Here is a 26595-nt window from a genome sequence, read left to right as displayed (position 1 = left end):
AGGTACGAACTATCCCATTTAGCTCAGACAGTTGAAAATCTAATGATGACACACTAATATTACCTCTGATAGGGCTGGCTGGTTTTGAACAGTATCTTTCAATCTGAAGGAGCCCACAGCTTCTAAGGAGTCTCTGCAACAACCTCAACCTGACAGAAAAGCATACTCCCCTCCACCCCATCCTCAACACAGCACACTACAAATGAGGAGACAGTGTGAAATAAACTGAGGTCAAAATTAACACAAATAACAGGAGCACTTCTGCATGTTACTCTGTGCCATGCTTCATCCAGGAAAAAAAAAAACCAAACCAAAACCAAAATGAATAATAAAAACTCTTATGGTTAATCTATCACAGAATTTCCAGACTACTGAACAAGACACTGTATACACAGGAGGCCTGGCCACAAATATTTCTAGACTATCATGAGGGACACGAGAATCAGTAACTATAACCAACCCAGCAGCCGCAACTGACACTTGCAGTCCTCCTCTTGCTGCTATCCCAATAGCAGTGCATGCAACCCATTGCTATTTGGCTGCCCTGCAATGGTATGACCCCTTAAGCAGCCCCAGTGACTGAGTAACAAGCTCAGCATGGACAGTTGAGCCTCACAATACTCAATTCCTTGTGAGTAGCCTCACCACAAAACAAAAATAAAGCAGTGTGCAAAGCCTTATACCCTCACCAGCCAGACAGCACTACCCTGCATGTGTCAGCAATCTTCTCAAAATCCTCAAGTGTTCAGAGTCTGAACAAAAAACGATGCGAAGCCTCCAAACACCTTGAAAAATGACAGTATAACTTCAAATGCAAGCAATAGTAAAACATCAAAGCCACAATGATTTACCCCCATGGACAGAACTTGTTCTCAGAATAAATTAACAGATCATATTTGCTAGCCTAATGGCCAGCATTCCTACCCAAGACAAATTATTTCATCCTGAAAAAGCTGGTTACAGCCATTATACACATCATCTCCAAAGCTCCATTAATTTGTTTCTTGCTGACAGTCAAGGTGTGGTTTGGGATCGTGCAAGCAAGCACAGTTCAGTTCTGTTTATAATTCATTCCTAAAGTGCTTAACACATGTAAAAGTGCAACTGAATGCCAATGAAGAACAGTTGTGCTACTTAAACTGGAGTCTAAAGCTATGATGTGACTCTGAAAACACCTGCACACTTTCTTCGTGAAAGGAAAGAAGAGAGGGTAGAGCAGTCTCTTCTGTGGAAAAGGCTGCTTTAAAGGCTTGGGTGGATACATTACCTTTTTGTCACTCAAGCCAGACACCTGGTCCACGTATTCCTCTTGGATCATGAAGGCAGCCAGGTTGGCAGTGTAGCTGGCCAGAAAGATGACAGCGAAGAAGGCCCACACCGACACCATGATCTTGCTAGTGGTACCCTTGGGATTCTGTACTGGCACAGAGTTGTTGAACACCAGCCCCCACAGCAACCAGATAGCTTTGCCAATGGTGAAAGAGGGACCTCCTGGTTCTAGAGTGATTGAGAAACATGATCACACAGTGAGCATCTGAGAGTAAGTGGTCTGTGTTTCCAGTCACGTACACATCTTAATTTCAGAGTTAAGAGCAGAATCTATTCCCACTGTGAGGTGAATATCTGCAGCTGCACTCCCCTAAGTTCATGCTACCATATCTCAGCAAAGTGCAACCTGAAAAATTATTTTTTAAAAATATCCTCAGGTTTCTTGTTTTTTCCTGTCTCAGGGATTTCCACTGAAACCTTATATGAGGGCATTTGTTTTTATCTGATTTGAAGTATCTAGAAGCCTAAACATTTAATTTTGGTTGAAGTGTTGTCCTCAGAAATAGAATTTGCTCAGAAACATTCTATCCTCACTTCCAGCTGTTCAAGAGTGATGCCCTCAAACTCCCAGCATACACCTGTGTAAAACATGGCTCTCACTGTACTTGTAAAGTTACAAGGAGGAACACCATCTGAAATAACAGGGCTCCTCAAATACTTCTGCAAGAGTGTTTCGTTACTCAGTCTGTCGAAGATCCATGAACCAGAGAAGAGCACAGCTCTCTCTCCCCATATTTTGTGTCTAAGGTACATGACAGTGACATGTACCTTAGACACAATCTGCAGGTCTGCCCTAGATAGTCCAGGAGCAGATCCTGTGTTTTAATAGCTCCTATTTTCCCCTTATTCACTTTTCACTGTGGAAGGTCACTCATACCCCAGAAGCCATGTGTGCTAATGAAGCACTAGATCTGAAAACTTGCGAAATGGCACCTGTCTCCCAGAAATCTTGTACCCCCAGCACACACTGGTTCCATTAGTGGAAACCTAACCCAGAATTTCCTCAACTTGAGCACAAGAAGAGCTGAGAGGGAGAATGCAGATGCAGTCACTCTTCAGACACCAAGGAGATCCTCTCAGGATGAATGGTGCAGTTCAAGCATCTGTCATTTCTCCAACGGTGCCAACCTGATCAGCATCCCATGCTTTATCTCCTCAGGCAGGCTGATTGGATCCTAGTGCTGCTGCCTGTGGTTGACTCCAGCAGAAGAGCAAAAGGGAGGAAAGCTTTGACACACCTCTCCAAACCTCTGAGCAGCAAATAGCACAGATCATCTGAAAGCACTAACTGTGTTACCCTAAATACAACTGAACAACAACTGAACAATGCAAGGGGCTCATTTTTCACCCAGGGAACTGCACACCAAGTTCAGAGCAGAATCATCACCTGGCAAAAATGGTGCCTTTAAATTCCAGGGAGACAAAGTTCCTAAGAGAAACATGGTTTGGCAGTCCTTGTCTTTTTACATGCCAGAGCATTTTTACATCCCTCTCTACCTAATCTGCCCTAAGATATACAGGTGAAAGTCCTGAAAAGCATCAGTGGGAAATGTAAGGTGGAAAGAAATCTTGAGAAGCTCCCTTCTAAAAGCCTTCCTCTCTCCACTGATCACCTCATGTGCTTCCATGGTTACTTGGTCAGACACAAACCAAGATTGTAATGGGAGATTCCAATCCATAAGTCTTGATGTCCGTAAAGAGAAAATGAGGGTGTGCGAGGCATGCTGTCAGGGGCATACTGTCATAGTTCAAATGCAGCCAAAGTAACATTAGCCAGGGTTTTCATTACCAAAATCAGCATTGCAGTCTCTGCAGCAGACTTCTGTATCTCATATTTCATCTCTCAGGGATAATATCTGTCTGATCATGCCATACTCTTCATAATTACTCAGAAATATTGATACTTGCAGCTGCAGTTCAGCTAACTTAACAACTGCACACCTGTACTAAAAACTGCTTCCAGTTCCACATCTGTATCAATACCTCTTAAGATACTCACAGGTTTATCAGTACTTTGCCCACAGATCCATGGGGTTATGATCAGGTGCCATAAAGGCACTCCACAGCTCCATGTTAAAAGACAAGTTCTCCACTTCCCCATGTATGTGGTTCTGCTTGCATTCTCACTAACATTTTTTATTTTCACTCCTCTCTAATTTGATGGCATGAATTCACTCAAAGCACTAGACTTGGGAGCAAATGAGTGCATTTTCCAGTAACTGGCTCTGTCCCACTATTCTGTATGAACGAATAAATTCAAAAAGGTTTGAAGGGCTGATTCACCAGGGGGTGAAGATATGCAGATGACAGAAGACTCAACTTGCTAATTGTTTTCATGTCAATAAGGAAAAAAAGGCTGTATCTTAGGAAGGACAGACAGCCTTTCTTTAATTCATGTGGCTGCCTTCTGAAGATCAGAACCACAGAGATGGATCACTTGCTTGTTCCTATCTTTCCTGCTGCCCTTGAAAAACAATTCTTTACCCACTCCCAAGAAAATGAGTTTCCCATTCTCTCAGTTGGTCTTAGAAAGTCAGAGAGGCAAGCAGGGGAAGGACCTGACCAGCTGACAGATGTGGAGGCTGGAGGACATAGCACTATGCTGGGAGGCCAGCAGAGTGGCTTGTTCTCCAGGGAGAATGCACTGAAGGATGGATTGACAGTGCTGAGCCCTGTGATTGTCTCAGAGAGTGCAGCATTGTAGGCCCTGCCAGCACTGGCTACCAGGGCCCATTTTCCCTCAATGAGAAACAAGTTGGAGCTGGTATGTGCTTTAGATATGAAAGGCAACACAGCTCCGTCTCTCATGCCAAGCAAATTATCCATTATCCACATCTGCTCTCTTCAGAGCCTTTTTTCCGCCTCCATCCCTGCCCTCTTTAGTCTGAATGCAGAGCTCAGAGTGGGCTAGATCCGTATCGCGTTCAAAGCAAAGGAACACCCCAACAAAGGAACGGAGGTTGGAAACCAGAGGAGATCATAGGAAGAAACAGCTCTCCTTACCTCTGCCATCAGCAAGGCACCGATTATAGCCCACAGGGCTGAAGTACTCAAAGACGAAGACAGCCACCGCAGAGATGATAAGCAGCATCACAAACATCATCACCCATACATCAGCACTGAAAGGCTCTGGAGAGGAAGAGAAAACCATAGTGAAAGACCTGGTAACACCTCACCTCCTTTGCTCTCCAGAGAAGCCCAGTGTGGGGCAAACTGGGTTGGGGAAAAGCAGAAGTTAATGTCTTCGACCTGATTCTGAAAAACTTCTTGAACTGGGAAAACTGCAGTTTCTGTCTCTGTAATGACTGCATTCCATCGTACTGTTACATTCGTGACACATGGCTCCATCTGGAACCACACACAGCCATTGTGGCACGCATTGATAAAATAAAATGCATTGATAAAAGATTGTTCCCAGGAAGTCCTCCAGCACCATCTGGAAAGAGTGGGGAAAATCAAGCAGAACTGGCAGAGTTTCAGACAAGCATCCAACTTTCAAGATGCTATCGAGCCAAAGAGCATCTCCAAATTTCTAAGGTTCAGCCATAGAGACAGTAGGTTTTTTAGTATTCCATCCCTCTAGCAATGGGAACACTGGCTCATTCTAGAAATATTAGTGTTCATGTTCTGCAAGTATTTGATCTCTGCCAGGTTTTCTCCATCTCCAAGCCCGAACAGAAAAAGATGGAACTGAACCAGATCAAAGAAACAAAGAATTTTGCTCCAGAGTATAGCCAATATTGCAAACTCAGTTAAATTGCAGTTTTAAATTTTGGAGATAATTTTAACATTGCTTTTACGTACCCCAGCAATATTGGTGGACTTGCTAAGGGCAAAAACTCCCAAAGAGTTAGTAGTCATGATACTCATATTTAAAAAGGTCTGGGAGAATTTCATTACCCATATAAAAGTATTTCTGTTTGCGAATGTTCTCAGCACTCTGGCGGAGAGCAGACAGTAATTATATAACTCATATACTGTGTTTGCTGCATCATAAAGCATTTTATAAAGCCAAATAGCAGATACTAGGAAGACATGAATGTCTCGGGGAAATGCAGTATCATTTCCGTATTCTCTGATCACCCTCCATCACTGAAGGACATTAGAAATGCCTTTATTGTAAGACACAGTGTCAGCACAGAACCGATGGCTCAACTGTTCTTGAGAAGGTCTATTAGTTCTCTAACTTCTGCTAGGTGTCAAGGGAGGGTCAAGTTAACAACGTCTTTACAAAGAATGTCTCTGAATGTGCAACAATTTATTGCTAATTGCTATCACTAAGTGTTATGGTACCCCAGCTAGAAGGTTTGAATCAATTTTCTTCTGGCCTACACTCCTTAAACATACTATTAGTTGAGTCACCAGGAAACCACGTGCTGAGGTGTATGTGACAACTCTGAGTGAGCCTATTTTTTTCTAGGATTAGGCATACAATTGCTGAAAAAATGTCTTGGCTTGGAACTCATAGGCAGCGCCTATTTGCACTTGTATTTGCCTGGATTTTCCTTGCCTGGGATTTAGTTCTAAAACATCGCAGTATATTTTTATACACCTGTCCCACAGGTACTCCCAAAAAGAGCTTTCAGGCTAAGAATCACAAGCAACCTTCACCTAATTTTTTATGACCACTGGGTGAAGTTTTAATTTTAGATTGAAACAATACCTAAGAAGGCAGAAGGTGAGACAGTTCCATTGCTACGTGACACCATGACACTGATTCCCGTCTCAATGAAGGGCACAGAGAAATCCACCACTTCTGAACGCTCCTCATTAATGGTGAGGGATCCCACAGCCATATAGGCCCGTTTGGTGACAACCTGGAGGAGGAAAAGAAAGAGATCACACACAGACACAAGGCAGCCCTCAAGAACCACGGTCAAGCACCTTCTCATCTTCCTGCCTTTCAACACAATCCTTTTACTCCTGTAATCCCATTCCCTATATTGTTTGTAACATCTCTCCTTTCTAAACTTTCATCAGGGCACCTTCTTCTTTCAGGAAACCTATAGACATTAATCTTCCCCTCAAAGCTGGTATGTGTATAAAAAATAAATCCACAGAGGTCTTAGGATAAACACATCATCCACGGAGAAGACGTCTTATCTCATTTTTCCGTCCTTGCTTTATCCTCCCTCTAACACTGCAAAGTCTTATTTCATTCTTTATTCACCTTATATACAACCTAAGCATAATCTAGGTTGCAGCAACCATGGTGCATGGATATCAGCCTCTTTCTAAGACTGTGTAGGCCAAATTTGTGAGACCATAGAGAATAATAATTAATGGTCAGACAAGAAAGGTTGTCATGGTCGGAGTGTCAGAGCAGATTAATTCACTCAGTGCCAAGAAAGAATGCAGGCCATTCATTTCTAGGGTCACCTCTGTCTCTGCCTCAGAAATGGACCCAATAATGATGGGAGGCTAGACCTGACCCATGTCACCCAGCCCAGGGTTGAAGCCCACCATGCCCTCCCTTTGCTGCTGACCTCTCCAATCATTCCATTCCACGTCCCATTGATCTTTTTTCCATGCTTGCCATTAGTCACCAAGTAGAGGTCATAGGTGAACTTGACAGACTTTGAGATTTTCTTGAGGATGTCTATGCAGAACCCCTTGCAACATTTCTTCATATAATCTGGCTCCTCATCAGTTTTGTTCCTGAACCATCACAACAATAATGGGTTAAAAGACTGGGAGAAACTCCTGTAATTCCCCTCTGTTGTCAGTTTGCATTCCCCCTCCCACAATATAATGTGGACAATTTATATTGTGCTATCTGTGCTGGAGGGTGAAGGGACACACTACAATGATTTGCCCAAAGGGGCCCATCATGAATGGCCATGAGACAGGCTGGGCAAATGGACATAATTTTCTAAAAAAGATTGTCAGATTATGATGGTATTGGCCCAACAGACACTCTACATTCTGTTGAGAATGAAGAGCCCAAGATGAGCAGAAAAATACAGGGGTGCATACTCAGTCACTATGCGTTTTTGGCAAGGGACCGTATTCCTCATGCAGGTGCCACTTAGGGGGTCCACATTCTCCACAATGACAAATGGTGCCTCTTCCAAGGTCACGATACTCAGGTGATCATCCTCCCGTTCCTCAGAGTCAGGATACAGCTCAAAGCGTGGCCACACATAATACTTCATCTGCAACTTTTTTTCCTTCCATTTCCCCACCTGCGGAGACACAAACCACAGAAGGTAGACTTCTAGTTGTCCCATCCCTTTGCATCAACCACAGCTACTGAAGGACTGGGTAAGAGGACCACTCTGGAGTGCCCAAGCTCATGACTCATGTAAGATGGGGACATTTCTGGGGAGAAGGCTCTGAGTAAGTGGATTCAAACGAGGGCGAAGTGGAAAACAATAAAGATGTCTGAGTTGTCTCAACTCCGTGATGGTCTCACCCTCTGGGAGAGTGAGTGGATAACCACGGGAATACTGTAACCATGGTCAAACAGACAATGTCTTTCAGCATTTTCAGCCAAACAACAGGAACACAATGACTTGGTTACATACCTTAGCTGGAAACAAGGAATTGCTTTATGTTTTTGATGCATGAAAATTAATACCAAAGAGCATCTATGATATTTTTTAAATCTTGCTATTTCTCCCTAATTCTCATAACTTCCATAAATTTCTACTGCAATTTTAGAACACTTAACTTTCCATTTCCTAAGCAAATAGAGATCATATCTTCAGTAGTCAAAAAAGGATGTGGGGCTCAATTGCCTTATACCTGCTGGTACAAATGAGAGCTGTTTTGAAGCCACTGCAGTCCTTAATGAGACAATATATGTAACCTCACCCACTGCCCTGGTAGACCATTTCTTGCAAAAAAAAATCCAGGAAAAGAGAAAACTTGAACATAACTGCACTTTCAACTCTCAAAGTCTCGCCTTTATTCTCCATTTTACCCCTCCACCATCACAGCTGACAGTAATTAGCACCTTGGCTGGCAACCGAAGCTGAGAGGGTGAAGAAGCTAACTGGGCTTTAGAAGGAGCTTTCCTCAAAGAAAGTCCTCCAGGCCAGGACTGAGACATGCTGACTTGATGGCAGAGGCAGTGTGGGTGTGTGGGAGGCTTGCATGACTGCTCTTAGCAGTGTACCTGCTTGGGGTAAACAGAAAAGCTTCATTCCACTCCAATCCAACACCCCTCCCACCGCCCCCAAATTTCAGGCATTTATTTATGTAAATGACAGAATGGGAGGGAGAAACACTTATTAAAGGCTCATTAGGTGTCAGTGGTTAATCTGTGAAACTCAAAGCCCAGCTGGGGTTTGGCATTTGAGAGTATCCAGAACTCACATAAAACACTTGTCACCTTCAAAACAAACAAACACTTCATCTAGCCATGAAAGAAAAATTCACTCTGAGGGCTTGTGGGGCAAGAAGAAAGGCAGAAGAAATCACCCACAGACAGCAGTTTCCACATCCATCCTCCATCCCTGTGCAGGGTGAACACAGCACCCCAGTGAGCACAAGGTGGGGGGTTTGTAAAAAGGTGGGCGAAGTGTCTGAGCAGCAGATCTTGCCTTCCCACAGGCAAAGAATACCAAGGAGAGCTTGCCCTAATGTTCCCTGCACCCATGGAGATGGTCTGTACTCATGCTAATATCTAAGCCTGGATGTGGAAAGTGAATTTCTAAGGGAATAAAGAGCACAGACTCACATGCTTATCCAGGGTCTGCTCAGCCTTGGACTTCCCACTCATTCACCAAGCAGGTCAATTTATCATCATCTGAGCCAGAGATTTCTGCAGGGCCACTTTAGCTCTCAAGTAACTGAGCTCAAATCCCCAAAAGTAGTAACTGCCACAGGGGGCTCAGTAGGGACCAGTGATTAAGATGCTGCACAGAACAGCCCAGATTTCAGCTCAGCAACATTAACTTATAGTAGAAATAAGTGGCTGATGAAAGAGACATCTCACAGAATCTCAGCAGCATTTAGATATCTCAGTAACAGGCATGATATAACCCCCTAAGTGATAAATTAGATCAGATAGGCAAACCCAACCCATAATTACCCAGAAGTTCTCTGGGACAGAAAGGGGAGTTCATAAGGCTGTGTGCCAGGCACGTCTCACAGTGTTGTACTACACAGAAACATTAAGAAATTAGGATAACAATGACAGCATTGCCACAGCCTTCTGTGCACTGAATCACCTAACCTGCAAATACAGTAGTACACATCCGATCTTATTATCCCAATGAAATCACTCTAAATTGTCCAAAGAGGAAGAAAAACAGGATGAAGGGAAATGTTTTGACCTAAATCTCCAAATCAACTATGGATTGTCTCAAAAATATGTGCAAGTATTATATTTTATTGCTAACCTGAACAATCAGACATGCCATATACCTCCATACATGTACAGATATGAATAAGAAAAGTCAGAAAATCATAGTGAATTAAAAGGGGGCAGACTTCTTTAAGTGCTTATGCATGCAAAGGTCAAATGTATATGCACATAGTTAAAGAAGGATGGTCATAAGCAACATGTGGGCAATAGGAAACACCACATATGCAGAGGATGGAGACAATGCAAGATAAACAATACACAAATGTGTATCATATGCTAGATAATCTGCCATGAGAGGGAAGGAGCAATTCACTGTAGGGACAGAGGTTAGCAGAATTAAATGTCACAGATTTGTCGAGGTAAAGATGCCTACACTTAAAGAATATAACCTACCAAGCTGTGCAGAGCAGAGCAAGGCATTTCTGAAGTCTCAGGGTATTTTGTATTAACAGCCTGTGAACTGTTATTACTTGGGTTTTGCTGAGTGCTTGCCTCAGCAAAAAGAGGAAAAATAAACTACCCCAGGCATCCTTCATATTGGTCACCCTGCAGTTTCAAGACCCACTGGGTGTTCTCCAATCAGTCTAGTCATCCAAACTTCCATTAGGAGCCCTGAAAGGTCACAGAATCAGTAAAAGTAAGGATACTAGGGATCTATAAAAACTTCTTTCTAATCATATTCTCCAATCCCTATTTAATGTTACTTTATATCAGGACACAGATCCTAGGAAACAGAATTTCACCTTAACTGCCCCTTGCTCTATCTGTACCACGTCTGATCTTATCAAGAAAGTACAGTCACTTTGGTTTGGGGATGATTTTGGAGGTGTTGAGGCAGAGGAGTAGCTAACTTCTACCTTCAATATAAAATCCTGTTTTGGATAACAAGATAGGAAGCAGAAGCCCAACACATTTGCAAAGAAAGAAAGGGAAAATTATTGTAGAACAAAAAGTTAATCATATATGCTATTTGTCTAAGCATATAAGTTATCCCATACAGACAAAAGGTGAGATTGCCTATGCAAGGGGAAAACAAGTGGGAGCCTTCTGAAAGGCTTCCAGCTGGCTGGCAAATTGCCTTAACCGCGGTATAATGCAGCCAGAATAAAAGAGTTCTGCAGTATGTTAATGCGCATCTTTAATGAAAGGTGCATTCACATTAGCTCCTTGAAACTAATTCTTAACAGAAGCTTTTCTCTCCTCCCAAGGGAAGCTAAGGCTTGTAACAGCCATTTGTGGCAGATGTTCCACCTGTCCTTACACTGACAGAGAGACCATGGTCTCCACGAGCAATCTATTCCAGTGCTTAACTGTCCTCTCCATTAAAAAGTGAGGTTTTTTCTCCTGATGTTTAACCTAAATCTTCTTGCTGCAATTTATACCAGGAAAGTGTATTTCCTTATTCTCCTACATGTGCTCCTTTCAGTGTTATCAGGTCAGTAAGATATTTATAACGGAGAGGAGCTGATAGTCTCATTCAGTGGCTATCTTAGAAGCTACATTGGCAAAAGCAGCCACCTGTTCAAATGAGCAGCATCCAGGCTCACCATTTACAAAATCCTTACCCAGATGGGTAGTATGGACAAGTACAAGCTACTCTCATGAATTTCCAAAATCGTCTGTTCCAACAAAGGCAGAAGTCAATCCCTGAGTTCCTCCTAATATGCCAAGGTAGGACCTCAAAACACAAGAGCATCTGGAGAGACCCATAACTAGTGTCAACAGATGGAAAACTAAAACCTTCTAGAAACTTGGTTTTCAAGGATTAGGCAGGAGAATACAGTTCTGAATTAAACCAGAAATGTTCAGATACATTTCTTAGGCAAGATACTCAGCAGCATTGCATTGGTATCTGGGGTGAAGGTTCAGGAGAGAGCCTGAATCTTCAGATGCTTGTTTTTCAACAGGCTGGAAGAAAACTATCTAGGCAGTCTCCTGATAGTTATTATTTTATTCAGGCTCCTATTTGCACGACGCCTTGCACCACTCTCTTTTCATTTACAATCTTATCTCAATTCCTGCCCCCACCCTGCTATAGAAGAAATGCAAAAGGAACAAAAGGGATTTGGTTTCATCTGCAGAATAAAAAAAAAAAAAGACCATTCCAAACTCACTTAGGACTTGAACTGCTTTCTGCATTTTCCCAAAAGCTCAACGTTTCCTCCCTTGTTATTGGTTCTTTTATTTTTTTTCCCCCAGGAGCTAAGGAGTTTATTCATTCCAGTGGGGAAGCACTAAAGCAACAACAGAGAGCATGAATTAGGAGGCAGAAATTCCTTCCCTATTCCACCAAGAATCTCTGTAACCTGATCTGCACCTTTGTGGCTCCACATTGTGTAAAACTGAGATAATGGCACGTTTTTTACATCTGGGGTGCACTGGGTAGATAAACAGAAAAGGTCACGAGGCTCACAGACACTGTGGAAGTGAGGAGACACATACACATGTGTCTAGAGCTAGATGAGGGAACATATACAGCATGCATCTATGAATGCTATAAAGGTGAAAACTTCCTGTCTTTAATCTTTGAAAAAAATCTTACATAACTTTTACACCTGATTTGAATACATGAAAAATGGAAGATCAAATATAGAAAATGTAAAGGTAGGATGTTGGACAAGGGGCAAAAAATAGGACTGTTGTTGGTAACATAGATGATGGAGAAGCATACCTAACCCCTCTGGGAAGCAGGACAAGTCCAAGGAGAAATAAGAGTCTTGTCAGTAGAATTGGTACAGATCCTGAATGAGGACATGGGAAAACCGGAACAACTGGGCAGGACCTGAAAAGGGCCACTCTAGAAGCACCATAGAAATAGCAGGTATAACTGGGACACTGCCAATGGAAGTAGGTATTGCTCAGGGTACATCAAATAAAGGTGGACCTAGGGGATGCTGTTGTAACCTTAGTGCTGCAGTAGACTGTGAAGAAATAAATCATGCATAAATAAAGTAGAATCATTTTGGATTGAAATAGGTTTTGGAAGGCTGGTGCAAGATATTCCATGAGGACCAAACTACAGAGATCTACTGTAGCTCCACAGTCTTGGCTTTCAGTCTGGATAGAGATGTCATTACTGTTTCTAAAGAGAAATTTTATCAGGAACTAAGTTATTATGGGAGTATTTAGCTTCATAGAGATTAGATGGAGAACAAATGCAAATTTTAACAGCAGCACCCTGATGTTTCTTTTTCTGGATCTGATAGTTGGCATATTTCTTTACCCCAAAATTACTCAACAGGCAATAGGTCGTGATGTTTTACACTCAGTTTGGGCAAAGCAGCAAGGAACTTTAGAGAAAAGCTAGTTATCAGAAATAACCTTGGATTGAGCGATTGGGGGAACAGAGAGCTTGTCTTAAAGAAGGAGATTAAAAAGCTTGTCTAACCTAGATAAATGAAAGCTAAGAGGGGATATGACTGCTCTGTATATATAAAGGGGGGACAGATACACAAGGGAGAAAAGGAAGTGATTTTTAAGCAGGAAAAACAATGCTGGTAAAAGAACAACTGATCGTAAGGAAATTTGCCTTGAAAATAAGATAGATTTTAACCATCAGAGGGGGAAGATCCGAAACAGCTGCCCAAAAGTAGCTGTGAAAGCAACTAAAATGGGGTCAAGAAGAAGCACAACTGGTTTGTAAAGGGCTATATGATTTTGCCGCCCAGAGCAGAGGGATGGGACCAGATGAGCCTTTCCAGTCCAGTGACTATAAGTAAGCAGAAGCAAGAGGAGGAATTCCACTCAGCCTTTTCCCCTCAATTTTTCAGTCTGCAAATGTCAAAACTCAGTCTCAATCATTGCATCTCTGTCCCCCAGCTAACCCACATGAACACAAAGACTCATGCTAATGATACCTCCAACTCCTTTGCTCCTACTTCCCTCATTCAGCAGCAACACCTTCTCTAGTGCCCTGAGGTTAAAATGTTCCTCAGCTTTCATAGAAGCCGGTTAAGTTATGACTCTCACACTTACGGCACTAGCATCACACGCATTACCAAACATACAATCCCTGTGATGCTACAGGTCTGTATCCTCACACAGGCTGGTCTACAGCAGGTGGAGAAGAGATGCCACAAAGAGCAAAAATCTCCTGTTTACAGACACTTTAAGGTGATTAATTAGCCACATCAGCCAAAGCAGACAAGAAATGGTTGTGAATGCACCACATGCAAAATTAATTAACACAAAAACAACACTCCTTCCTGAACCTCAAGTTCACCTTCCACAACCACCTGGGGAAGGCTGCTTTCTTGACTGCACCTGCAGAAGCTGGAATTGCTTCTAATAGCCTTTCAATTAAAAATGTAGGCTGCAGGAGATGGTGTGATTTTCTTCCCCTCTATATTTATACAGCACCTAGCATATGCCAGAAAGAGAGAGGCTGAGCTTGGAATACAGACAGGGTGAGGTACTTGCTCCTGCTTTACAACTCATTCTGGGAATAAAAGCTCTTTGCAGAAACATGGTCTTCCATCTCACTGAGGTCTGGCATTTACACAGCTCTTGCCATTTTTGCTGAAACATTTCTTTCCTGGTGCATTTATATGCCTTTTGCAGTTGCTAAGGTCCTGTCCCCTGCCATGATTAGCCAGAGAAGGTTAATGAGGTATACTTTGAGCATGTCTGACTTCTGCAAAGTCAGTGAACTATGGGGCTCCACTGGTGTCACAAAAAGGTCAGAGCTGTGAGAATGCCAGAGTTTGCCTTGCTAAATCATTCCTCCAAACCAGAAGGCACCAAGAATTCAGTACAGGTATAAAACTAGCCCCTCCAGGAGATGATGGTGGTCTTGCTGGTAGCATTAACTTGGTGGCCCAGAAAGTGGTTCATCCAGGCAAGGCTGGCTCATGCTGGAGCAGGAGGGACTCCAAGGGGACAAAGTTATTCAAGGACCTCACTGCTACCTGATGTATACATAACCATGATTTATGGAAATGCAGACTGCAATCAGCACAGGCATAAATAGGAGACATGAGGGGAGAGGAAGCTGTTAATGGTAGCGGGGGCTATGATCTGAGTAGGCTGGAGAATGTAACTCTAAGCTTCTAGCAGGGGCAAATCAGGTGTTAGGATTTGGGAAGAAGAATTAGAACAAAATTTGTATCTTAACAAACACTGAAAACTAACTACCATCCAACACAACCCACCTTCAGCTAACAGGCAGTGACAGCACCTGACTCAGACTCTTACTTAATAGTGTTGCATACTTAGAGCCATCATGCCCTTCTGAAATGACTGTGTGAGGACAGGGGAGCTAAATAAATGTCCCAAATTCCAGCAACATCAGTCTGTTCTCATCCCGGTCTGGTAAATAGAATCTAAAGCCAGGGAGCTTATACTGTCCCTATCATTGTTCATCTAAGGTGAAAGAAGGCTTCACCTTGAGCATCTCCACTGCTCTCCTTTGCAGAACTGGGGGGGCAGGGGAAAACGTAGCAGGGATATTGGTAAGATTGCATGTTTTGTGTCCCAGGCGGTTCAGGAGTCACAAAGGTTTTTTGAAAAGTGTATTTTTATGTGCATGTATAGGCATCTAAATGCTTTATGTAAGCATTTTGCGGTCTCTAGGAGTGCATCCGCATTGTGCAGGTGTGTGTCTGCATCCAGTACGTGTCCATGCATGTAATGCCCTATCTAATGATTTTTCCCCTTGGCTTTCCCTGTTGAGTTCTGGGTTTGAGTTTCATTTTGCTGAGCTTTCATTTCTTTCACTCAGAATTTTTTTCTCCCCCTAAAGCATGTTACACAGAGGGAGGGCTGCTTGCCAATTCACTGCAGTCTGGGAGACAGTTTAGAGCTTGGGCTGTTAAGTGGGTCCAGTACAGCAGTGTACAAAACCCTGACACGTGTGCAGTGACACCTACTCTTTACACTGACTGAATATCTCTCCCACAATCTCTTGGGACCTGAAGCTGAAGGAATGTTTAAAAATGCAGATGCAGAGGAAGGCCAAAACTGTTTCCTTGTGCTGAGAAAAGATAAATGTTGAAGCCGGCCCCAGCAGGGTTAGGAGAGGAGAAAACTTAAAGAGAGAGGGGGTGAGTTACCTAAATCTCATTGTTTTCTGTGCTGTGCAAGCAAGAGCGAAGGCACTGCCTGAAAAGCATCTCTGAGAATATCAGAGAGAGATCCTTCAGCTTCCAGTGGGGGGTGTCACAGTGGGTGAAACACCTCCCCACCCTGCATACAGCAGCCAGAGCCCCTGCCCTCTGCCTGGCAGCCCCACGCCCCTGTGCAGAGGTGCACACCTGCCAAAAGCAGCACCGGCACGGCTGTACACGCCCCTCTGGCACAGAGATGCAGGGTGCTCGGCTCTCCTCTCACTGCTGGAAAGGGGAGGATCAAACCTCTTCCAGAGGAATTACTGCACATGTTGGGAGCCAGATTCCAGGGAAAGCAGCTAGCAGTTGCAAAGCTGCAAGGCCCCATTTCTTTCCTGTCCCACCACTGACAGCACTGAGCTGGTGACTGCAAATGCTGTCCGCATCCACAGAACACCCTTCGTCAGGATGCTGGGTCTGGATTCACACTGGCACAGCCACAGCCAGCCCCACTGCCTCCAAACCTTCAGGGTGCATGTCTGCAGCCCCCCTCAACCTAGCACATGGCAGGGAGTCCTGCGCAGTGTACCAGGGCCATTCCAAGGGGCAGCCAGCTGAAACAGTGTTCCAAGTTGTCACCAGATCTCCAAACTGAGTTGAAACAACAGGTCTGCTCTGCCTCCTGGTCCTCTGCCAGGTCTCTTTTCTTGGCTTTGCAAAAGGACAGAATGGGAAGGAAAGCTGTGGGATAGGAGCAACTAGGGACATCCTTGCTGCTTTCCCTCTATCCCATGTGCGGTTAAAGGCTTCAGACTCTCTGATGGATGAGAACTAGAACTCCAGAAAGAGAACCCATGAGCTGCAGGACCCCCACCTGACCCACTGCTACAGCCAAGTGCTGGGCTTTGCTTGAAAACCACAACATTCCTCCAAATTTGGGTAGAGTATTAGACAAGACCTGCCAGCTCGACCTACACCTTACAGAGAAGACCCAACCAGGACGGAGCCCACCAGCAGGACAGCTGGTTCATGGCACAGGTGTGCATTACTGCCACGCTGGTTGTAGCCAGCAAGTGCTCTGTGAGCATCAGGGAGTGATTCTGCCAAAGATTTTTCCTCCTTTCCCATCCCATACACAGCTACTCACACACAGAGGTACCCTCCAGCAGCAGTTATCTTAAGCCAATTTGAGCTTGGAGTCCAAGCAGAATTGCCAAAGGCCCAGCTGAGGCCATCTGGGCTGCAAGGCATCTCTGTGCAAAAGGAGCACAATCAGACATGAGTGTGGAGAGAGTGAGAGGTAACCTTGAAATCAGTGATTAGGAAAGGAGAGAGGAAGCTATGTACTTGCCAATCCCAGCTAGCAAAGAAGAGTTAAGCCAAGAACTCTTTTCTTGGGAGCATGGCCCTAAACAAATAAAATTCTCCCCTTCTCTCAGACCTGATGGACCTCAGGCACATCTATTTTTCAAAGATATGTCTGTTATTTTGTGCACAAACATGTCAACACAAAACAGATATTGTACCATTTCTGTGGCCTAGAAGTAGGAGAACCGGCATGACAGAGGCAGTCTTGGAGACATAATATGAAGCTAAGGCTCTCAGCAAGTTGCAGGATATCTTTTATGATGACATGTAAGTCCACATGTGGGATGATTTCTGTCAGTCTAGAAGTAGCTGGATGACTTCATGTATTTAAATGGGTGTGTACTGCGTAGCTACTTCTGTTATAAGGGGAATTAGTAGTAAGCCTGTAATTAAGTTCTCTGACATTTTCCATTACAAGAGTCTGCAGGCCTGTTCCCTGAGCAAAACCAACTTCTCCATGTTTTGCAACAGGCATTTGAAAGTCAGCAGGGCAAAAACCCTGAGGCTAAGGGCATGATTTTTACTTCCATCAAATTTAATTCACTCTTAACTGCATTGTAAACTGTTGAATAATCATAACTTCTTTTCTGTCACTTTCTTGCAGAAATTCTGGCAGACAACCCAAACAGCATCTGAGCATAAACGTTTTAAGAGCTAAACCCAACACCTCAGTGAATCAGTGGGGACTCCCACCAGCACCACGGTAAGTACAACACCTCAGCTTTGGTAGAACAAGAGAAAGGCAAAGGTCCAATCAGGCTACACACAAAATGTGGACAAACCATCCAGGTTCTATTCTATCTGTTTAAATGTGCCTCACTGTGAAAAGGTCACTTGCACTCCACTATTCAGGATGCAGAAGAAAGGCAAACCACTTTGAGCTTTCATGAATGTCTGTGAAACAAGTACAGGTTAGTCACTGGATTGAACAGTAAGACTCAGTGCTGAAAGCTCAGCATGCATGAGAATGAACAATGTATTTTACAAAAAAGATTCTGGGGTTTCCTCTTACAAAACAAAGAAAAACACAGCACATATAAAAAACCCACCACCAAGCCATAAAACAAACTCCATTAAGGGTAATTTATTTAAGCTGAAGTATTAGAAAATGGCAGGTTTACAGTTTCCTTTTCAGCCTTTCTTCCATCCCACTTGTGTGTGGACATTTCGATTCAAGTTTTAATTAATGAGTGCATGCAACTCTCTCCATGGCGTCCCTCTCTCAACCCTTGTACGTCAAAGAAACTTGAAGAAGTAGAATTAAGGTGGCCCAGGAAACAAGACTGGCATTTTCTAGCTTAACTTCATAAGTTAAAAATTGAATCACTGTTCTTTTATTTTCTGTATGTAATTGCTTCTACAGCCTGAATGTGCACGAGCTCTTACAGAACCAATAAATGGGCCAAGAAAATATCAGTGAAGATGGAGAAAGAGCTGTCCGTGAATCTCCAAGCACTGACAGAGGAAAGAGGAATAAAGAAACAGCAATGGACAGCAAGAAAATCAACCAGTGTAGAGATTACGCAATCCTGTTTTATGATGAAAAAAGCAGCACTGACCTTGCCAAGGGGCTGAATGAGGCTAAGAAATCGGAAGCCAAATTGGAAAAGGTGCATTGGAGAGAAGTGGAAGAGGGTGAAGTTGGCAGGTCCCTCATGGTCCTGGTGGCCAGAAGGTGAGACAAAAGCAAGGCACTAACCAGGCAGATCACACTGCACACAGGTTTCTCATGTTGCAGCAACATGCTCATAACAGACTGAGAGAGGGCTGAGGGCTGTACTGCATGGAAGGTGATGACAGGACCAAGCTGGTCTGGTCTGTGTAACCTCAGAGCAGAGGTACCATGGTAGGGGTAGATGGCATGGGGACAGTTATAGTCCAGATGCCACGTAGCCATGTTAGCAAGGCTAAGCTGAGGGCTGAGGCAGCTTGCCAGGCTCACACAGCTGCCTTGCACCAAGCTGTGCTGATGCACCCCTGTGGCACTGCTCTGCACTGTGTGGATTTACCACCACAAGCATATCCCAGCAAAGGCAACGCATAGCTGGGTTTCACAGGGCACACTTGCCCTAAGCAGCTGTGCAGCAGCTGTGCAGAGAGCAGATGCTTTCTCCTCAGATGCCCAGGAGTAAAGGGATCCAAGTGCTGGCTGTTACCTTGTCCTGTGCTTACTCTGTAACCCTAAGCAAGCCACCAAAGCTTCCTGAAGCTCAGTTCTCCCTCTGTTAAAGGCTCTGAATAATGGGTCCCTTGTTGCAAGGGGCATGAACAGGGACCTGACAGCTGGGAGCAATGACAAGGGTCAGTATAGTAAAGAGATGCCTCAGCTCATCCACTCCAGAGGAACTGTGCAGCTCAGGGCTGTACCTACACCACCTTCACGCCCCACATCAGAGGAAGGACCTCTGCTGTAGAAGGGTGGCGGTTAGCGTAGAGCAGCCGTGCATGACGGCAGCCAGCAGTGGAAATCGTGCTGATTAATGACAGAGCAGCAGTACCGCAGGTCAGGCACGTGGATCAGCAACTGTAAAAGGAGCAGCAGGATTTTAGATTAACTAAAGCTCAAGAGAACGTTCTTGGGTTTTCTCCACCTGCTCTGGAAGCTGAAGCGATGCAAGTGACCAGGCAGCTGTCTTTCCTCACTCTCTGAAAATACCTTTCCTGGAAAATGGAGCACAGCGATGCTCAGGCTGATGCAGTGCCACTCAGCCCTGCCCCTTCCAGCCTCCAGGAAGCAGATGCATCTCATCTCCCACACTCAACATAGAGCTCAATCAGTTGAGGCCCCTGGACACAGCTCTCCTTCATGGCTCTGAGGCAGCCACTGTGCCATCCAGGGTCCCACATGGTAGTTCTCCACACACAGGAGTGAGATGTGGGTGGGTGGAAGGAAGGGAGGCTGCAGCCTCCTCAGATGGCAGCATTGCTTCTCCTGTCCTGCACTACTCAGAGCCCACCTTCAAGGATGATCCCCAGCTGTGGCTGAGAGATGTTGGCTCACCAACGCCGTGCTGTCTTCCACAAGGAAATGGAGGGAGCCTTCTAGACCAGGGCAGGAGAAACAGTCTTGGAGAAAGACTGACCACCAACACAGGCACAGTGGTGGGACAGAGCCCCACAGCCAGCCCAAGGAACATACAAGTGCAAATTTTCCTCAGTGCCAACTTTATAGGCCTGGTTGCTTTACTGCTGTGCCAAGAATAGCCAGTAAGCCAGGCCTTACCTTTTTTTGCAATAGGAAAGATCGTGCTTATGAGTGAACATTTATCCCTTCCAGTCTGCTGATTATTTCACCAGGCAAGCTGAACGTTCCATTAATATCATCTTTTGTGGAGCTAAATATATACAGTAACCACATATACAAATACATATAAATACATCTCTATCTAGCAGAGAATCCAATTAAGGGAATATGTTACGCCTTAGCAATTAATGAATTCAACAAGCTGAGCTGCCTCTTGCATATGATTAAAGTTCAAGCAATATCAATCATAACAGCAAAAAAGATTCCAGCTTTTCCTATGTGCTATCTAGAAAGAGATTTTTAACACTTAAATCAATGGGCAAATTCAAGCGTGCTTGCAAACCTCAGGAAACATTTATTTGATGATATACAGCCTGTCCTTCAACTCATGGTAGCCTGTTCTTGAATGCAGCATCTCGGGCCATCCCTGCTGCCTTATATATCTTTCTGCAGCATTTTCTGGATGGCAGATCTGTAAAAATGCTGGTGTCCTATGGGTCAAAAGAGAACAAATTCCATGACTGAACAGATCAGACTGACTCTAATCACTTGACTCATGCAAATGCTTTCCTTCTCTTTGGGTTCGGTTGCCAGTTTTCTGTTTGTGTTTATACATGTGTAAGTGTGTGTTTGTGTGCACACGTGTGTGCCTGTTCTTTCACCCATTAATCTTTTTCCAGGACAAGCCTGTTCGTGCAGTTTCTGCCTCTTGGCAATAGACAACACTGAGCCCTCTAAGGACTGCTCATTCCCTCCTTCTCTCACAATACCCCTCCTCTGCATTCATAACACAATCTCTAGGGGCAAGTTCTACATAAATAAATATTTAAGTAGCTACTAAACCACAGAAGATGCAGAAAAGCACGTGAGGGACTTGCCTGCAGTATTCAGGGCACAGAGGAGAAAGAACAGAGGCGTGGCTTGGAAGGCTGGGAGCAGATCAAGTGTTGAGGGCTTGAACTGGAAACACAACCATCCCCTTCTCTTCTCCGACCCAGCCAGCACAGTGGGCTGGTTTTCACCCTGAGACCAGAGCTGATATAATACAGGTCTGTGTTAATACAGCTGCATAAATCCAAAAGCCAAGAATGTGCCATACTGGGAAGCTGATAGAGGAAAGAGCATTTAACTGAACAATCACAGACACAGCTAATTAACCTTACTACTAATGCTGAGTCTTTTTAATAACTTTTTAAAGTCTTTTTTAACTGCTCCATTGTTCTCCTGGTTTGTTGTCATACTCCAGAAAGAGGCCTCAAATGCCCAGGAGAAGGTTGGAGGCTCATCTCTGAGAACTGGTTGGGTTTGTCACTGAGAGAGGTCAGGCATGAGACCCAGACCTGGTTGCTCCTCTGCCCTCTGAACTGGGTACCAGGAGGTTCCTTTGAGAGTTCCTTCCAGGCTCACCAGCTTATGGATCCTACATCCACACAGAATTATTTGTGCCTATGCCCACAGCACTACAGATTTCACAAGCCTCTATGAGATACCAAAGAATAATATCTGGATTTTTCTAGATTCCTTAAGAAACACTGTTCTGAAAATGGGCATTATAGGGAATAGGGTATAAATCTGGCCACTTATATCACCCACGTAAGACAGCAGTTTGAAGGGTAATAGCCATATAAAATATGCCGTACCCTAGGAAACCACATACTATTTGTATGCTTCCCAACATAACCAGGAGAGCTAAAAAGCTCTCAGAAAACCAGTCAAGAGACAGTTTCTTGCAGAGCACACTAGCAAAAAACACAGAGTCCACAACAGTGAACCAGCAGACTTGAAGGACCACTTGTATGATCAGAGGAGGGCATTTTTTGTGCACTGGCATGCAGCTCTTGAAGGGTGACACTTCAGAGAGATTTGGAAAACTTTCCTGCAGGAGTATGTCCCAGATTTTTCACTTCCCCAGAGAGCAGGAAAGGTCAAGGAAGGCCCCCTTTCAGGTTCACTAGTACTATTTTCTCTCCAGGTACAAAGATTCTGGCTGCTAATTGAGTTGTGGTAGGAAGCAAACCATCAGCAAGAACTTTGGGCCCGAAGTGAATGCAATCAACCAAAGTCACTTCTTCCCTCTGTTTCAGCAATTTCTGCAGCTTTTCTTTCTCCCTCAGCAGGATGGTTTTTTACTACTTTTTTACCCTGCTCTACATCAGTCTTCTTAAGAAAAGGAAGATGCTTTGGGTTAAAAGCTCCTTACTGATAATGACAAAACAAAGTACCCAATCTGCATAGAGAAATCAAAAAACCCAGCCTTTGCACATAGGCAAACCAGGATGTTCAAGAGGAATGGGAGAGGAGATGTTTCTTTACCTGAACTCTGCAATAAGTATATAGAAATTTACCTCCTTCCCTAGGCAGCCTTCTTCCATTACAGGGAGAAGCCCCTGTCCCTCAGAAATCTGAAGAGTGAGAAGAGCCAACAGTATCCACCAGAGGAGTAGACAGACTTGCCCTGTCAGTGTGGTGTGTACCACTGAACATGAGAGTTTAGCCCATTCCCTCCAGCTGTTCCCACTTCTCTACAAGCAGAGTGGAAAATGAAAACATCCTTCCCAAGATGTCAATCCAGTCATCCAGATGTCAAATCATAACTGCATTTGTGCACTTGGGAGCCCTTGGGATTTTTCACAGCCATCACAGCTGATGATTCCCCAAAGTGGCTGCTGCATTGTCAGGTTCCTTGCAGTTTGCTTCCTCTGTGGCATCAAGCCCTTTCCAGCCATCACCTTCTCCCTGTCTGTGATTACCCCTGCCTGTCAGCACTGCAGTAGATATGTGTATATTCCCGTGTCTCTCGTTTCTCACTTTACAGAACTCTCTTGCCTAAAAAATGCAGACTTTCCAAACAGAACAGACACTAATATAGAGAACAAACAGGAATTTTTGACAGGATCATGGGTTTCATTCACTATCCATGCCTTTATCTACACATAACAACTTTTGTCTGCTTCCTGCAGGAGGTTATTGCACTTCTGCAACTGTGTCATTGTAAAGCTGTTGTCAGAGGTGCCTGTAATCTTATAGATTAGGAAAAAAGTCAGATCTCATGAGAGTGGACAAGATATCTCCAAAAACACAGCAGTCCAATGCCGTACAGCAAGCAGCACAGCAGGACTGCATGAAGGAGAGCTCCATGCTCCAACTCCTGGGTGTAGGAAAGCAAACCCTGCTTCTGGACAGACTGGTTTTTGTAGGGGAACACAGCCAGGCTCCTGACCCCATTTTGTCATCAAAGATGCAGGTCTGAGGTTTGGGATTAGGACCCAGGTCTGTTGTCCCTCACTGACATTAATGGTTCTGCTCCCTTCCTTACTCTACCATGTTTTCACTTTGCCTGTGGCAAATGCATCTCAGTCCTGCTCCCCTGCACATCCGTTCTAAAGGCTGTTTCAGAAACTGTTTGCCTGATATAATGTTTCCCCTTTGTTTTCAGTCGTCCTTTGCCTCCCTTCTCAGATGCATCAAGTGCCTCTTTTCCAAGACACTGGATGCCTCTAACCCCTCAGTCAGCAACAAAATGGGAATGCTGACCTGCTCCACTTTCCTCAGTCACTTTTGAGAGACCCACACAGTTTTCTTCAGCTTTGGCTTTCTTCTTGAGGGAGGTCCCATGAACACCAGTGAAGTTATGTCATTGCTTTTTGTCTTACTCTACCATAAGTCTCACTTTTGCCCAGAAAGCTGCAGATAATATGCAACAGTCAAGTTGCTGATATGTTAAGCTTATAGTCCACAAAATTTAAAATCCTCCCCCATTTCATATTTCCCTAGCATGTCAGTGCAAAAATATTCATTGCCATCAGTGGATAAAATACGTCATCTCTTTACAGACCTTTCCCTAAGTATGCTGAGCAAGAGAATCCTGGATATTTACTACTGTTCATAACTTGCCTGCATTCCCTGTGCACTGACGCTCTCATCTGCCTACGTGACCATGATTTCTCAGCAGATAAGTTACCCAGTAAGTGTTCAGTGGCTACGGCCATCATCTAGGTCTCTCTGTGCAGCTCCCAGCACAACAGGGCGCTGGTTATTGGCAGGCTTTTTCAGTGAATACAGTAACACAGATAATCAAAATAACCATAAGCTTGTTCTGCACAGTTCATAAATCAAACTAACCAGTGCTGGTCTTTTGTATGACACAGAATGATAGTTGTACTGCAGCCCAAGTGCCATTCATTACAGTGTCTCCCTAATTACTCCTCCATTTTCACACATTTCCTAATGGCTGGTTAAAATGGCTTTGCACTGATGAACAGCTGCCACATCTCATCCCAAGAAGGTACAGTTACATCTCTACAGAGGGCAAAGCAACCTCTGTGAACAGAGTTCGTTCACAGGGGACCCTCTAGGCTCAGGGAAAATAAGAGATGTGCAATCACTGATTTGCCTTTGCCTGACCACAAGAAGTTCCTAGGTATCTGGGAATTGAATTCATGTAAGTAATTTATATGTATTTAACGGCACTTGAAAAAAACGGCAGAAACTCAAGAAGTGAGTGTCTATTTTCTTCCATTCATACCTCAAAAGCTTCTCTCCCCATCCCCTATCTCTCCTTCCCCCTATCCCAGCACAAAACACACCCTTTGAGACACTAGCTACTCACTCCATGCATGTGACAGACTCTGATTAAACTCACAGATAATAACCTTGCAAGGCAGAGTCAAACTTGCAGCAGTACAGGCTGTTCTCATCATTGGCTCCCAAAAATAGTTCATTGCCAATAAGAGTCAATCAGTTCAGGCTTTGCCAGCCTGCACTTCTACTGTCTTCCCCCATCCCAGGGGCTGCTGACACAACTTGTCCCCTCCAGAGTGGTTGCAAGGCTCTAAATACCACCAGGAGTTGTGTATTGGTTGCTGAAAATACCTCAGGTTTGTAAGATTACTGTACACCAGGCTTCCAGGGGTCCTCCCTGTCTTTGCTCCCTTATGTAAGGGAGATACGAGAGGCTCGGCCTGCAATAGCTATGAGACAGCATTTATGGACTTCAGACTACATCTTCTACAACCTCCTAACACCTAGTGGCAATGATCATCCTGGGACAGCTATTTCAGCTTTGTCTCAACAACACCTGCTGCAAGGACTCAGCACAACCGTCTCCAAAGAGCAAGAAGAGGAAGCGTGAAGTTACAGACAAGCAGATCTGAAGGCATTCGGGAGGATACAACACAGAGCAGAAAAGAAAGTCCCAGGACAGAAACGAACAGAAAAGGCGTCCTCAATATGCAAGGATGGAGTGCAGCACTGACAACAAGCCAAACCAAGCCTGTGAATGGGTCATTTTGGGGAGAGAAAGCAGTCCATTATGTCTTAGACCTGTTCATTTTGATATCTACATTGCAAAAATTTTCTCCTGACGTCAAGTAGTGAACCTACTCTGAAGTCAATGGAATTGCAGCACTTATGCCAGAGGTGAATTTGGCTCCCAAAGGACTTTTCTATGCAATGATTTAGATAATGAGCCTTCAAAGCTTATCTTGCGGCTATAGTGTGAGTGGAGGAGAAAAGGGGCCAAAAAAGGCTGCACCGGAATAGCCATCTGTCATACTCAAGTCTAGAGCTCAGCTAACTTAGCTGAGCCTAGCGCTCAGCTATGGCATAAAATAAGGGCAAGAAATACTGGATGTTAATGAGCACCCCTGGAGGAAATCCTACCCCCATCTAACAGTACAAAACAGTACAGATGTGTTAATACAGGCATCTTTATGAAAACTGCATCCCAGAATATTTTGTGAAGTTAAATACAAGGCAGAAAATGGCACACAGCATAAAGAATAGCAGGCGCACAGAGCAATCAAGAGGCAGTGCAAATGGCCATATAATTTTGCCTTTTAAAAGCAACTTCATAAAAGCTCATTCATCGATAAAAATGCTGTGTTTCTGTTTTCTGCCTTCCTAGGAGCTTGCTTTCCTGCCCCCTTTATCTTCAGCTACAGACTTTAGATATTCTCAAAAGACTAAGAACACCTGTCCTTCCATGCCCAAATATTGCCTCTGCATTTCAAGGTTGTTTTATATAGCTCCTAAGTATTACCAGACAGGGCTAGTCAAAGAGCTCACAGGGCCTCAGTCTCATAACATATATTAAAAGTAATGCAAATGATAACTGTATATGAATATTACACCACCACCACCCCCAAAAAAAGAAAAGGATGTCAAGGCAGTATGAGGTGAATACATTTGAAATTTAAAAAATAGAAATTAATGGGATGCAGTTTCAGGTATGGAAGACTAAATTTGTTTCCCAGTTCCTTTTAGGAGACAGGATTTGGCACTCTGGCATCCAATGA

General features: G+C 44.1%; 1 protein-coding gene across 4 annotated transcripts in view; it reads right to left on the bottom strand.

The window, feature by feature from the left end:
* The window catches only part of GRIN2B (glutamate ionotropic receptor NMDA type subunit 2B), a 241102-nt gene that overhangs the window by 43627 nt on the left and 170880 nt on the right, over positions 1–26595 (bottom strand). For all 4 annotated transcript variants that reach the window (XM_042050518.1, XM_042050517.1, XM_042050519.1 and 1 more), the window contains exons 6-10: positions 7306–7514; positions 6816–6987; positions 5993–6146; positions 4333–4458; positions 1268–1497 (exon numbers count right to left, since the gene is read on the bottom strand). In XM_042050518.1, coding sequence (XP_041906452.1) covers positions 1268–1497; positions 4333–4458; positions 5993–6146; positions 6816–6987; positions 7306–7514 — 891 coding nt within the window. The remainder of the gene's footprint in view (positions 1–1267; positions 1498–4332; positions 4459–5992; positions 6147–6815; positions 6988–7305; positions 7515–26595) is intronic.

This window comes from Corvus kubaryi, unplaced genomic scaffold (genome assembly GCF_017639235.1).
Source record: "Corvus kubaryi isolate FWS band 111438036 unplaced genomic scaffold, C.kubaryi_AGA036_p1.0 74, whole genome shotgun sequence".
Lineage (NCBI taxonomy): Eukaryota > Metazoa > Chordata > Aves > Passeriformes > Corvidae > Corvus > Corvus kubaryi.
Note: the sequence above shows the minus strand (reverse complement) of the source record. Positions and strands in the feature narration are given on the sequence as shown.